The sequence below is a fragment of the Cotesia glomerata genome, linkage group LG3, assembly GCF_020080835.1.
Source record: "Cotesia glomerata isolate CgM1 linkage group LG3, MPM_Cglom_v2.3, whole genome shotgun sequence".
NCBI lineage: Eukaryota > Metazoa > Arthropoda > Insecta > Hymenoptera > Braconidae > Cotesia > Cotesia glomerata.
In genome coordinates this window covers 6,217,707-6,233,762 of record NC_058160.1, presented here as the reverse complement: position 1 = coordinate 6,233,762, position 16,056 = coordinate 6,217,707, and the positions used below count along the sequence as shown (strand labels likewise).

General features: G+C 28.0%; 1 protein-coding gene and 1 long non-coding RNA gene across 3 annotated transcripts; both read left to right on the top strand.

The window, feature by feature from the left end:
• Window positions 1–192: 192 nt before the first annotated feature.
• On the top strand, window positions 193–14,759 carry LOC123260871 (activated Cdc42 kinase-like). 2 transcript variants are annotated; one of them, XM_044722215.1, is made up of 8 exons: window positions 209–664; window positions 1,528–1,620; window positions 2,002–3,597; window positions 4,273–4,506; window positions 4,578–4,699; window positions 4,779–5,009; window positions 11,315–11,934; window positions 12,865–14,759. In XM_044722215.1, the coding sequence occupies exons 1-8, from the start codon at window positions 661–663 to the stop codon at window positions 13,769–13,771; spliced, it is 3,807 nt and encodes a 1,268-aa protein (XP_044578150.1). In that variant the 5' UTR covers window positions 209–660; the 3' UTR covers window positions 13,772–14,759. The 2 variants fall into 2 exon arrangements, with proteins under 2 accessions (XP_044578149.1, XP_044578150.1); XM_044722214.1 differs by lacking the exons at window positions 11,315–11,934; window positions 12,865–14,759 and adding an exon at window positions 5,772–8,818 and having other exon boundaries at window positions 193–664.
• On the top strand, window positions 736–1,336 carry LOC123260927. The gene is made up of 3 exons (XR_006508569.1): window positions 736–957; window positions 1,056–1,122; window positions 1,218–1,336. It is a non-coding gene; the product is annotated as an uncharacterized LOC123260927 (long non-coding RNA).
• Window positions 14,760–16,056: the final 1,297 nt, after the last annotated feature.

The following is a 16,056-nucleotide window of genomic DNA, read 5'->3' as shown; positions in this document are numbered from 1 at the left end:
TTTTTTAATTCGTAGTTTCTCTTGGATCTTTACAAACTGTCCAATCGGAAAATAAAAGAGAATTTTAAACCAATGAAAAATTTATATTAAACCGGGGTCTGAAAGAAATTAGTAAATATTAGTCGTTCTAGTCACGACCGTTGAAAAGAGTCTTAAGCAATGAGTATGTAGTTGTAAGCACTGTGCATCCTGTGCATCACACACAGTCCGTGAAATCTCATATATGCACATAAAAGTGTACCTATGTATCAGGACATAGGACATGTATATGTAAAAGCGATATTGGTGGAGTCGGAGGCTGGGGTGAAAGTGGACGGTTCATAGAAGATAGTTAATGATTAAAATAATAAATATATTTGATAGTTATAGTTATAATTACTAGGTTTTATAATCCATTTTTATATATTTATACTAATAATTAATTCGTTAATTGATAATAACAGTCATAAGATAATAATAACTGTGTAATTCTGGTGATAAAAATTTTTTACGCACATCGTATCCATAACATTACATCCATGACATTGACTTTTTTAAAATAATGACTAAATACAATTACCAAATAATTGCAAATTATTTTTTACAAATATTTGCTTAATAATTTATCAACGAGTCTTGATTTTATAATACAAAAATTTCTGAGGCATTCTTCATTTTACAATGGGTAAGTTATTCATTTTTTTTATTTATTTTTAAACAAATATACTTTTATTATTTTTTACTTTAATAGGTAATTAATTTAAATATTATGAGAATATAACATTTTTTTTTTGGAAAAATATTCATAGACTCGTCACCTCATTCCAGTACCGGTCGGGTCCAAAAATATAAGGAGCTGTTTTTTAATAGATTTTCATAGTTTCTCACGTACTTATATGTAGAACAGTAATATTGAGTGGGTACATGCATTGTATGGTGAATGAATCACGTCGGATGCCTGTGTATGAGGTCTTGAAAGTAATTATTTGCTGATCAATAAGGAATGAAATTTTTGTCGCATTAGCATTTTTTTTTTAATGCTTATGATGAAGAAATAATTTTTTATTTACTTCTAGGAAATTGACTCATAAAAACATTTCAACTTTTTGTTGTAAAAAATTATGGAGCAATATAGTAATGACTGTAATTATTTTATTTAATTGTATTTTTGTAATTTCTATTTAGTTTGCCAACGGATGAATGTAAATAACGGAATAAGTATTGTAAAATATTTTAAGGTGATGGTGATTTTAAAAAATTCGAGCGTTCATTATTAAGTAGAGACGTCATGAATAGAGAATGTCGAAGTGAAATTGTTCTACTAAAATAGTTACTTGGAATTCAAAAAGCATATACATACAAAGGAGATACTGAAAATAAATATTCTTCAAGAATTTATTCTACATGCAGAATAATTTTTTTTTTTTAATAACTTGTAGATAAATCACGACAAAAAATGTTATTTTCTCCATTTTTTCATTTTATTTATTTACTTTTTACACGTTAGAGAATTTTCAATATTTCTAAATCTATTTTCAATGACTTCAGAATCACAAGGAGGACTTTATCGCAACTCTGGTCCAGGGTTGTATGAATTTCTCATGGAGGCTGAGCTGCAACAGTATTATACAGGTATTAAAGGTAAGTAAAAAAGTGAAATATTACACTGAGAAAAAAAAAATACTTTTATTAAGAAAATTTTCTTGATACAAGAATTCATGTTCTTGAAAATTTTCAAGAATATATATTCTTAACTCAAGAACTTGTTAAATTGATTGAAATAATTTTTACTTAATTTAAATAAAGCTATTCTCTCGTTTATCTATTATTCAAAGATAAATATTGATGCTCTTCTCTTCAGAAATTAATAATTGATAATAATAGAATATTTGATCGTCATCGAATTTCTTGAATCACGAAATTGTTAATTGAGTAAAAGTATTTTTTTTTCTCAGTGTAAAATTAATTTATTGTTATTAAAATTAATAATTGAAAAAAAAAAAAAAAAAATTTTGTTTTAAGGAGATCTAAAGGTCCAATCGACTGCACAGTTGAAATATGTGACAGAAGAAGATTTGACTGCTATCGGGATGAGTAAGCCGGAGATGCGTCGCTTGAAGAAATACTTTCAAAGACATTTCCCGCAAAATTATTTATCTAAATTCAAGAAAATGCTCCTACCTAAACGTGAAGAACCGCCTCCAGGAGCGATAAATGTACTATCTATTGAAAAACAAGATAAGCCACCAATAAAAGTCCCAAATAAACACATGATACCAGCGGACGCTATTATTGTCAACAAAGAATTGGGTATCGGTGAGTTTGGTATCGTACAACAAGGCGTGTGGAGTAACGACGGAGAAAGAATTCAAGTTGCGATAAAATGTTTATCGCGTGAGCGTATGCAAAATAATCCAATTGAGTTTTTAAAAGAAGCAGCGATTATGCACGCTATTGATCATGAACACATCGTAAGATTGTACGGTGTTGTCTTAGATACAAATTCACTGATGCTTGTTACAGAATTAGCACCTCTGAGATCATTATTGGAATGCTTGAAGCAACCTAGTCTACGTGTGAGTTTTCCAGTAATATCATTATGTGATTTTGCTATTCAAATAGCTGATGGTATGCAATATCTCGAAGCAAAAAGACTGATTCATCGTGATTTAGCGGCAAGAAATATTCTTGTCTTTTCGAAAAATAAAGTTAAAATATCTGATTTCGGGTTGTCAAGAGCGTTAGGCGTTGGAAAAGATTATTATCAGACAAATTTCAACGTTAATTTAAAATTACCGATAGCTTGGTGTGCACCTGAATGTATATCATACTTAAAATTTACGTCTTCCAGTGATGTTTGGGCCTACGGTGTAACACTTTGGGAAATGTTTAGTTACGGATTCCAACCGTGGGCTGCCCTTACAGGCCATCAAATTTTAGAAGCTATCGATGAACCAAATTTTCAACGTCTCGAGCAACCCGATTGTTGTCCCAAAGAATATTATACACTTATGCAACAATGCTGGCAACATGAACCGTCGAAGCGCCCTAAATTTTCTGAGCTCATTGAATTATTACCGGATTTAAAACCCGAACAAGTACAAGCCGTACAAGATAATAATGAAATTGGACAATTGACGTATCGCCAAGGTGACGTTATCACAGTACTCACTAAAGGAGTTAATAATGTACTGTGGAAAGGTGTACTGAGTAATGGTAAAACTGGATTATTTAGTCCAGCTCATACAATTGCTTATTTAGGATCTAATTTACCAAGCAATAAACCCGGTGAATTTTTACGAGGAGATGGTAAAAATGCATTTTCATCTCATCGCCGTAAAATAAGAACTGATATGATTTCATCACCGCAAGGCGATTTACGGCACACTGGACATGTTGGCTTAGACGGAGCTTATTTTGGCGACATTAGTTTTCTTGGTGGTAAATATCCTCATTTACCACGACAAATTGTAACTCCCTATAAACCACAGGAAGATGCAGCTATTAATTCTAGTCAAATTTTTTATCAAGACTCAAATAATCATGATAATAGTAACCGTGATAACGCAAATGTCAATAATAATAAACATGCGTCATTCGATATGCAAACTAAAAATGGTAATTATATTATGTCTATCTACTAATTTTATTAATACTAGCAACCTTGCAGTCACTATCTGACTACCGTGACTCGTGAACTATAAATAAATAAAATTTTGCTTTATTAAATAATGACTTATGTTAAATTGCACTGTAATTTCTTAAATATTGATGTTTTTAAAGATATAAGCTCATTCCGATGTTACACTCATCAAGAGCTTTCATTTGAGTACCCACATACATTTTTGATATATTTTACATACATACATATATATATATATATATATATATATATATATATATATATATATATATATATATATATATATATATATCTATGAAAAATTGATGTGGGTACTCAAATGAAAGGTCTCGATGAGTGTAATGTCAGGATGAGTTTATCTCTTTAAAAATCTCAATATTTCACAAGATAAAAGGTCATTTCTTAATTACGTATCTAGAGATAGAGCATTTTCGAATGCAGCCTAAATACTTATCATAAATTGATTATCGGTCAGGATGATATGAAACCTTGAAAAGGCACAAATTCAAATCAAGACCTTTGCAATGACATTAAATTTCACTAAAAAAACTGATTTTGTCATATGACTATCCTGGACCCAAAAATTTTCTTATTTTCTTAATAATATAGATTAATATTCTTAAAGTATTATTCATTTATTTATCTTTCAGATAATCTGTGGTCAGACGCAGCTTCCGGACTTACACACGTTGACATGACTCACAAAAATGAGGATCAATCTATTATTTCTACGAATATTGATAATGCCGGTAATAACGATCACGAGTATCATGAAATAAGTGATGAAGAGAATCAAGATAATGCATTGAGATTCGATAAGCCACTTGATTTTGATTTTGGGCCAAGTTTATTGGATGAAATGGATCAAATGTTTCGATCATTAGGTAAGTAGAATTAAAAATTCCCGCAATTAATATTATATGATTATATAAATAACCAGATATATTCATAACAGGAACTTCGTCTCCTTCATCTCCACAAGGACATTCAACATCTGCAGAACATGAGTCGAGTAATGTTAAGAATGAACTTCGTGAAATGCAATCAAAGCAAGGCAGCAAGAAGAAACAGGCTACGGTAAGTTTTTATTTTTCACAACTAGAGTGTTAAATTGATCAATTATTATTTTATATTAAATCGTTTTAATTTATCACAGGTAAAACCAATATCAGCAGCTGACCAAAAGACACTTTATTCAGCGATAGCAATGGCGCAAGAGTTAACTGCTCGGTCAATGACAGACCTTGAATACCCACCAGAGTCGCCTGTAACAACTTCAAGTCCGTCGCGACGAAGGAAGTTTTCTTTTAAATTACCACATCAGCACAGCCCTAAACCTGATAGACGACATTTCGCTGAAGAAGCTGCTAGTATACCAGATATCCAGGTACGTGATATATTTTTTTGTAAATTTGCATATTTCATTTTGCTAGTTTGGCCCGAGTATTTAAAAACAATCGGATTTATTTATTGCAATCATTGATTGATTATAATAAAGTTTTTCATGTTCAATATAAGCCTTAATGTTTATTTATTCAACATAACTCAAAGAATATACAAATTTTATATTGAACAAACCAAAAACATTTTTTATTTCAATCAAAATTTGAAAATAATATTGCTATTTTACTTCTATACAAAAGCTAACGAATAAAGGTGCTTTTATTTTATTATTTTGCATTATAAGATCGTGATTTACAACAAAAATCAATGCTTTTAGCATTAAAAATAACTATTGTTACCAATTTATATTGTTTTATTAAAACATGCCCTTTTGTTCGTCAGCACTTAAAATTTGATAAAGATATTTAAATGAAAATCAATCATATCCTACTTTTTAATTAACATAACTTGAATATAAATAAAAAATCGCAAAGATTTTATATTTTTAAATACTAGCATTTGGTAGTTAGAAAAAAAAATGACTAATAATTATATTTTTTTTCACTTTTTCCCGATCCTCATCCATTATTATATTTTAATTTTAATTACTTATTTCTAAAAATATTTTCTTTACTCATATGTATTTATTTGAACCATTTAACTAATTTATTACATAACTGTCTTTTAAATTAAACACTAAATTAATTTTTTGTTTTCTCTGCAAATATATTCATTAATTTTCATTCACAAAATACTACTTCTAAAGTGGCTATGTTCGAGTTTGCAATCATTATCATCCACCGTTTCAAGTTTAGAATCACTTGGAGCACCTTCGACTCTAAAGTTACCTTTGTGGGACAAAGCTTCAGCAGAATTTTGTTTTGCTAAATCCCGTGAACTTTTAACAAAATCAAATGCATGGACCACCTATATGGACATGGCGTTTGACAATCACATGTTGAATAACAAAGCAATGAAACAAAATCTAGTTAAATCAACAGAATTTCTCGAGGCTAGTAACAGTAATAACAAAGGTTCCATTAATTACAGTAATATCGCACTAGGTAATTCGCGTAATTCAACCCAAGGTATGAATGGCAAAGCTTCGCGTCTATCGAGTCCAAACCTCAATGTCGGTAAAGAGGCGCGACGAATATCGACTAGTTACATCGATCGTTATTTCGAACAATCACAAAATTACGATACTGATAACGCGTTAGAATGTCCGACCGAAACGTTTGATTGTTACAAAGAAAACATGTCTGATAGAGATTTAAAAACTACTAGTACTCTTACGGACAGTAATGATCAATTTGCTAATAATTTTTACAAGTACACATTAATTGACGAGCCTAAATATACACTGACTGATGATCCTAAATATTTACACCAGATAATTAATAAATCTAAGCTAGATGACATTCGTAATTTACGAAGAAATTCGTATATCGCTGAAACGCTCAATCAAAACTCATCCAATAGTGGTTTGTTAAATAAATATCAGGTTGAGGAGAGGATAAAAAATTCCGTGCCTAATAAACGTACTGACTTTGACATTTTTGATAAATTTTCTAAGAAAAATGTTAATGGAGATGGAATTAAAAATATTAAAGAAGTAAACGCTTCTGCGGGTGCTGCTGCATTGCCTACTACTCTTCAAGATCAAAATATTGCTTGCGGATTACAAACAAATAGAATAACTAATTTAAAACCTGTAACTTCAATTGCCGATAATTCAAATGATTATGTCAATGCAATAAGAGCTGGTCAAAATTATCCGAAAAATGATTTCAAGAAAAAAAGTGATTTATTGCCGTATTCAATTTTACACAATCCTCTTTTTATTTCAGAACCAATTAAAAAAGACATTGATATTAGCAGCAGCGGTTCCGAAAGTTTGAGATTAAACTTTGAACGTTTGAGATTACAGTCGGATATTGAAACTAAAAATCAAATTCAATTGAATAGTAAAATTTCAATGGGAGATAATTTTCAATGTGGAGTTTTTACTTCAAAAAATGTTAAGCATTATCCAGATGATAAGAAGCGCACTGAGGATCCGTCAAAGTTGTCACAAAATATCGCGGTGACACAATTTGATAACAAAAATATCGCACGTAATTCGAGAAATTTGGAATTATTGCCGGGTATTAAGTCTGAGTTAAATACCGGTATTGATTTACCAGCAAATGAACAATTTATTTTGGCTAGTGAAAATATCCCGATGCGCGATCAGCCGAATCGTGTTAATAACATTGCGCAGCCGAAATTAATGAATGAAGGCAATGCCACGGGGTTAGAATTACATTTGAATGCAGCAGTACGTAATAAAATGGGAATTAATTCAAAGACACATCAGCGTTTATTAGAATTCCCTAGACGCTGTCGTAATGAAATAATTAATAGAAATAATAAACTAATAAAACAACCTGGATCAATAGACAATAACAAAGTAGATATAGATAAAAATTTATGTCGTCCACGTACTTTTTCTTTGTCAGATGCCGTTAAAAACACCACGAGAAAAAGCATCAGATCATTTTACTCGAGCAGTCAGTGCAGTGATGATTCAGATTCAATTTTTTATTCCGACACAGACATACGGAGCCGGTTGAAATTTCAGCGACGGCGTAAAAAAGTATCCGGAAACTCAAAAGTTGGTTACAATAAAAAGAACCGGGAATCTTTAGGCGTTTATCCAAATGACGTTGCATCATCTTACTCGATTATTCAGAATTCTGAAAAATCACCACTGCCTTCAACGAGTTTTTTGAATTCTTTATCGTCCCAATTTTCATTATGCAATCAGACGGTATCTTGGCCAGAGAGTGCACCAAGTTCAAGTCAAACTTTCACTAGTAATTCAGATTTAGACTCTGACACTAGTTCCGAGTACTCAGAATTTATGAATGACACATGAATTTATTTTTTAAATATTTATGAGGTAATTGTAATTATTACTGATTACAATGACTAGACTGGATAATGAATATCTGCATTGCTCTAATTTTAAAATGGCCTGATATTGTTTTAGTACGGAAGAAGAAAATCAAATAATTTTGTACTTGACGTTAAGAATTTTTATTATAAATTATTCAGTTATATTTAATTACATTTTGCTGGCTTTCTCTCAAGACATTTATCATTATGCACAATAACGTAATAAAAGTTAAGAAATTGACTTATAATTTTTTAAATACAGTATTAAAAATGAAATTTCAATTTGCAAAATATAACATACCAATTATCGTTTAATAATCTGTTATTTTCATTTGCTAATTACTGGAATCATTTATTGTACACAGTGATCGTTGAGAAAGTTTATTACTTATTTGTGAGTTATGAGGAATATTTAATAAGAGTTATTTTATTAGTTATTATTTTATATTAATGTAAGTTGATAGTTTATTAATGGTCTGTTAATCAGTTAACCTACCAAACATTCGAGGCATTTGATTTACATTTAGTTAAAGTCACAATAGACAATAAGAAGACTTAATAACAATAAATAATAAGTAATATAATGGTAAGAGAAAGTGAAGCGTCGGATCGATCTTCACTGGCTATAAACCCCTCAAGTTTTATCAAGTACTGCGTGCGAATGGAACGGAAACTGTATTGAATGTATATACAGTGATCATGGATTAAAGGTCGGTGTGGTTTATCGACCTCGGCTACTTAGACTAGACCGACAGCCGTAAGAAAATAGGATCGAATTAACAATCAGACTTTCGAATATTAATTTATATATTGTTTCCTCTACTTTATTTTGTCTTTTAATTAATTACTGTACGATAATATTTGATAATTCTTTTATCCGAGCAAACTTTTTTTTATGATGTATATTTTTTATGATAAAATAATTGTTTAAATAATTAGAAATATTTTTGTATTTACTAAAAAAAATTGTATTAATAATTTATTGATTTTAAAAATCGGGTAGGTGAGAAATTAAGTGATAAATTGATTAAAAGTATATTAAGACTAGATTAGTGTTTTTAAAAACAATGTCTAAATTTATAGTAGAGAAAATAGGAGTAAAAAATTTTAAAATTCTTGCGTTGTTGGGGGCCGGTTTGTCGAGACGATATATACATATTTAAACATAATTATCATACATGTGACTATGTTTTACATATATTTCTTATTTATAAACGCTTAGAATGCTATAATGCTTGTACTATATCAACGACAGTAATCTGATCATCATGTGATTGAATTTTTTATATATAAAATTTACAAATTTTTTACAATTTAAAAGTTGAGGAACAAATGGGCATAATTGTAATTTTTTATAAATTTTATGAGAATGAAACAGCTTAAATTCTGTTGCATGAATGATTTGAATGGTACATATATTTTTTTATTTTTATATTCAACAAATTTTATACATAAATATTATCATTTTTATTACTATAAATACATTTCTTTATTTTAATCGATGATTAAATGATTGATTGATTGGAATTTATTTATTGCATTAAATTATGCCCTTTTGGTTTTTTTATAGCTCATTTGTATGCTCATTATATATATAAAATATAGAAGATATTCTACAGTTATACTAAACGCAATTAATATTCATTACTTATATCCTTCTTATTATAATTATTATTATAGATACTTCTGCAAGAAAAACGTGTTCGTTTATTTTTGAAATAGGAAAATTAAATCCATATTTATTCATATTTTTTTTTAGGAGAGACGCTGCAATGCTAACAAACATTTTTTTTTCTACAACTTTTCACAGTTTTCAATTTTAAAAATCAAAAAATTACTGAATAGTTGTTTTTACAATTTAAATTGTTAAATTATTAGAAAATTATGTAAGTTAATGGCAAAATGAGTTTATTTGGTTAAAGACAAATATTAAATTGGCAGTGCACGAGAACAGCAGCTTTACCTTAAAAGAGTTACAATAAAAATACAGAAGAAATATAATATTTGCTTAAAATGCAAGAGAAATTGTTCAGACATTAAAATTATTTAAAAAACTTGGAAAAGTTGACACAAGAGTAAAATAATCGGAAACTTAAAAATCGACGTAAATTTTAAAAGTTACGACGTTTCGTTGGTTTCTTTTCAAACTTAATTAAGGATTTACAATTAAGTTACAAATAAATCTATAAAAAATAGTTACAAAGTATAAATTTTTATAAAATACAGATACAGAATAAAAAATCAAATAAAAAATAGGATAATTATTCAATATTTATATTCGAGTTTAACATCGTAACAGTTCTCTGGTTCATATTACCAAGTCAATCATTACATCATGATTTTTATTTGATTATTTTTTATTTATTTATTTGTAACTTTATTGTAGATGTCTGATGAAGTTTGAAAATAAACCAACAGTTGTAACTTTTGAAATTCAAAATCGATTGTTGAGTCCGAATTCTTGATTATTTTAATGAATATTTATTAAACACGTACGAGTTCCACTGTAAAGAGAGGAAATTAAGTTGGCTCTTTTTTTTCATGCGAAATTTTCTCGCGACAAAAATTCTCAGCAATAATTTCTTGCACAATATTTTCTTAAAGGCTTTATTTGTCATTGTCAAAATTTATTCAGTATTATTTTATTATATAAAAATTTATTTAAATATTTATAGCTTATGTGTTGGCCTATTTTTAGATAAACACACACACAAAAACCATGATAAAAGGGCACAATGAGGTAACAAGTTTATGTGTTGGTCTAATATCGAATAAACACACACAAATGATGATTAATTTTCGTCAGATTAATTTATGTTGTGATAAATTTTGTTTTGAGATAAATTTGTGATAAATTATTTTACTTGAGATATTGTTGTATGAGAAATTTTGACGTGGGTAATTTTTGCGGATTAATAAAGGCGGGGAGCCAACTAATTTATGTATAACTTTGAAGAATATCAAAAACTATCAATGTGAAAAATAGATTTGTTAGTATTGTAGTACCTCCCCCTTTTTTTCCTCCAAAAAATCACAACAAAATTAAAAAAACAATTCAACAATCGCTCAAATATTTTAAACCGGAGTTTCGTATAATATCCTAATTAAAGAAGTTATAAATAATTTTTTTTTGCATTTCTAACTAATTATAAAAAATAAAAATACAATTTTCTGTTGCTTTGTCCTAAAAGTATAAGAACTGCTTATATTTATATTGCATACTCAAACTTTGTTTTTTTTTCTCATATATAAAATAATTTTTTAGTTTATAAATTTTTTTATCTTATAATTTACCCTTCAAACCAATATTTTGTTTTATTTATTTTATTTTATCCCAAATCTATTTTTTTCTTCCTGCAACTTACTTAGGCAACCTTGTCAGAAGAGGCTAAGGAAGTGTACAACAGCCTGGTGGAAGCTCAAGCATTAGACAGCACAACCGACACAAATCCTCTGCGAATGTTGAGATCCGGATTACCAGTGAGGCCTCGTGTACGCGGAAACAAACAACTCAGTTTGGGCCTTACAACTCCGCAGATCGACGAAACGGTCGGATTATCTGATAACAGTAAACTGTCGACCGATTTCTATCAGGTTGGCTCATCAACATTTCCAAAGACGGGCGAGTTGGTAAACAATTCGCTTCCTATTTTCTCAACGCAGTCTTTAGAACGGCATAACTCGTTGATGAATATTGAAAATAGTCAGAATCAAAATAATTTCGAGGAGAATCCTATTCCACTGCCGCCTCGTGATCGGTCAAGAACTTTGCAATCGAAATCCAATTTGCCACGACACCAACGCAAGCACCCATTGATTATTCCTGGAGGTGGAATCTCTCGGACATTAGCCAAAGCTATTGCAACCTCATCAGTTGAAGATCAAATTGATGGAGTTGTTCCTTCCATCAATTTGTCCAATCCAAATGTATCTTTTTCAACGCAAATGATTCCGACAACTAGTCTTTCAAATAATCCAGCACCTAATAGGTAATTAAATTATCAATAGAATTTTTTGATGGATGAAAAATAATTTATATAATTTCTGTTTCACGTGCAAAAAATTTTTTTATTAATTATGAATTTTATATAAAATGTAGATTTTGAAAAAATTTTAAATTTTGCATGAAATCATTTTAATATTATTATCAAAATGTAATAGAGAAAAAAAAGAGTGAGTCGAATTTAAAGAAATTTTTTTTATACTTCAAACACGGATTTTAGATTAAATGAAATTTTTTTTATAAATGAAACAAAAAAGCCGAATTTTTTAATTTAAAAATTTGATATTAAAGTAAAATTTTGAATGAATACAGAAAAATGCTATCGGTAATATTAGTTTGATTATTGACAGATTAAAATTAGTTTTTTAAAAATTTTCACATAATTTAGAATCTATATTTAACGTATGAAAAAAATTCATAAAATTTGAAATAATTTTTCTTAAATATTTCTATAAGAAAAAAAATGATTTTTTGACAAATTCTTTATTAAGGTAGTTCTTTCCCAACCTATAGATTATGCATTTAATTACTTATATTATAAATTTGGAAGGTTTCTTGAAATTTTGCTCGTAGGACCCAACTACCTTAAGTCAATTTAATTTCAAAATTTAAATTCTATATAGAATTCATAGTGAATCATAATTTTTTTATGCTGTATCAAATTCAAAGTACCATATTATTGTTTTATATAAAAAGAAAAAAAAATAATTGTTACAACATCAACAAAATAGTTATTAGTCAAATTAATTCCATGTAAAATGTTACAAGCCCAGAAAACATTTTTTAATAAAATAATCAATTTTAAAAAAGATGTTTATTTTCTAATCTGTAAATTTGGATTCAAGGCAATTATTAATAATATGTAACAATATATTAAATATTAAAAATTTAAACATCCAAATGAATTTTGTTGCAGTCCAGATGAATTCGAGCGACGCATCGATTCTGAACTAGCAGCTTTAGACTCACTGTCTCTTGAAAATAATTGTTCGCATCCTTGCGGAATGATTTCTGAAGATTTGCTCGAGAATTCCGATTTATCAGATGATAGTTCAAAACATAATCACAAAAAAATAGACAGTGATGCTGTTAAAAATTCAAATTATTTAATAAATTCTGAAAACTCTCAAAATAAAAACGTCATCAAATTATCATTTGATGTAGTAACTGAGACCCATTCAGATAGCAAAAATATCACAGATGACGTAAATAGCCTACGATCAACCAGCTTGAATTCGAATGGGGACGAATCTGATGCTTTAGCGCCAGTTAAATCGAACGCGCTGGCATTAACTGAATTTAGTTATTTACAAAATAAAACATCAAGTCCATTGAATCTCTTTGATGCTAATGTAACCGCGAATGAATCAGATTCAGATGAAGATCAAAAATTTAAATCACCAAAAACAACAACAGGTAACGTATCGAAAATACAAGAAACTGATGATAGAAGCGCACGTGGAAGTGATCTTTATCGTCAGTCTGACCATGTATCATGTGAAGATTTACTTGAATTTGCGTGCGACAGACCAAATGTACGTAGAACTCGTGGCCCCCATAATGGAGCTCAGTCAGATGAGGTTCGTATAATGTTGAAAGTTTTGCAAGATCAATCAACACCTGAATCCTGTGTTACCGCTCTCAATGTCGCTAATTGGGATATATTAGCGGCTATTAAATTAGAACGTCTTCAGGCGTTATTGAAGAAAGAAAATAAGTTTATAGGTCTTGAGGAGTGTAAAGTAATGCTGAATCAATGTGATGGGGATATTGTTAAAGCAGCTGCTTCAATAAAAAATTCAGACGACAGTACTCCAGTTTGATGATTATACAACAAAATTTACGTTTAAATTTATTTATAAATTTTTTATTTTATTGTAATATTATTAATATTTATTTACATCTAAATTTAATTATCATTGTTGGAATTTCAACGTTATAATCTGTGTTCATTTATATATTATGTGGAAAGTAATATCATTTATTACCATAATTATAAGTTATTTATTTATTAAGTTTATATAACATTACTATTATAATTACATATAACGCATTTATATTAATGCCAATCATATATATATATAATACACATTGACAATGTCTGTGGTTATTTATCAATTATGGACTTCCAGGTAGATAAATTTAATTTATCTATACCTACTATTAATTGTATGTAAATTGTTAAAAAAATTTATTTTCGTCAGATATTTAATTATCGTTAGATAATTTACAACATTTTTAGACTTGAATCTATATATGCTGTTTTTATTTGAATTATAAAATTAATAGCTTGTAACGAAAGGTTGTAATGAAACTTTATGAAAAATGAAAAATTATTTAATAATTTTGCACATCATATATAAAAAATTATTTATGAATTTCTCAAAGCAAGTTTTGCTGAAATATTTTTGAGGCAAAAAAATTCAATTTTGTTAAAAAATTCCCAGATCTGATACATATCTAAACTGTGAAAAACTATATAAATTAGCTTGTATGCGTACATGTTTTTGATAAACTAATTAAATCGATTTATATATTTAAATCTACGATAAATTAAAAAAAAAGTCAATACCACGAATAATCTAATGATTTTTTTGTAATTTTCTATATTTATATGTTTATAAAAATGAGTAATGATTAAAACCAAAAAATTAAAGAATTATAATCTCTTGCTAACAGATTTGCGTTTTATTTTTAGTTGATATTAGTTGTGATCGATGCCATGTTAGATAATATGGTATTTCTAGTTGTTAAATCGCCTATGTAGCGGTTATTTTTGCATATGATTACTTTATTATGATTATAGAAAAAGTAAATAATTTATAATAAGACTTTAGTGTGACTTAATACCCAGTTATTGTAGATAAATTGAAATAAAAAGATTTATACATCCATTGTTTTAATTATCAATTTAGAGAACGAAGTTTGTTGTTAATTAGTTTACTAACATTGCTATAAAAAAAAAAAAAAAACTAAAAGCTTCCTTGAAGTGATATATATCCAATGTCATTTATAATTTTTTTTTTTAATGAGATTATACAAAACTTGTCTTCGAAAAGTATAAATCTTTATATTTTAGTGATACGTTAGATTATTAGTATCACTTTTGATATAATTTTTGCAACCATTTTTATTTTATTTAAAAATAAATGATTTATGATTGTATATTTTATGTACAAGATTTTATATATATAAATATATGTTGGAAATAGTATATTTATGATTAATTATTTATTATTTTTGTAATTAATATGAAAAAAACATTTTTTCAGAGTAAAAGCTTAAAATTTCTTAAAAAATATTTTTTTTTTATTTTCAAAAACATTTGATAATGTTTTTTACAACTTTTAATTTAGTCAATTAACAATCAAAAAAATAAAAAACTTTTTATAATCGATAATTCGATGCAAATTTGTATAATTATGAGTTATTAATATTAAATAGTGAGTCACGATCGCTTGAAATAATTTCGTTTTAAAAAAAATTCGGAATTCCGACAAGAAATTTTAATGAAACGATTTGAATGCTTAATAAATCATCTAGTAACATGAATCATCGGCAAACCCGGGGTTAAAATGGCTAACCAGGGCTAAACTGTAAAAAAATATGTTATGAGTAGGCAGTTGTCATTTTATCCTATACTATTTAAAAGTTTAAAAATTTTCGTGCCAAAAAATTAATAAAGTTACAGAATATATTATTTTTTATTAGAACAAATTAAAAAATAAGAATTTTTTATTGCACCATATAAACTCGGGTACAATTTACTTACAATTAAAGTTCTTTTTTTCAGAAACTTTGACCTGAATTTTTTATACTTGACAATGAAAATTTGTGATAAAATAAAACAAAAAATTTTAGTGTAAGCAGGTGCATTATGCTATAAAAATTAAAAGTATCAATTTAATGGTTTAGTAATTATAACATTGTAACAAGTCACGATTTTATCAAAAATTAAAAAAAATAAATAATAAACGGCTGCTTGTAATTATGGATTTTAAAATTTTTGTGTCAATCCAAGCAAATATAAGCACCAAGTTAAATATATCTTGCAGTTTATGGATTTTCAGGAAGACATTTTTTTTTTTTCATTGAAAGTAAGTCATAT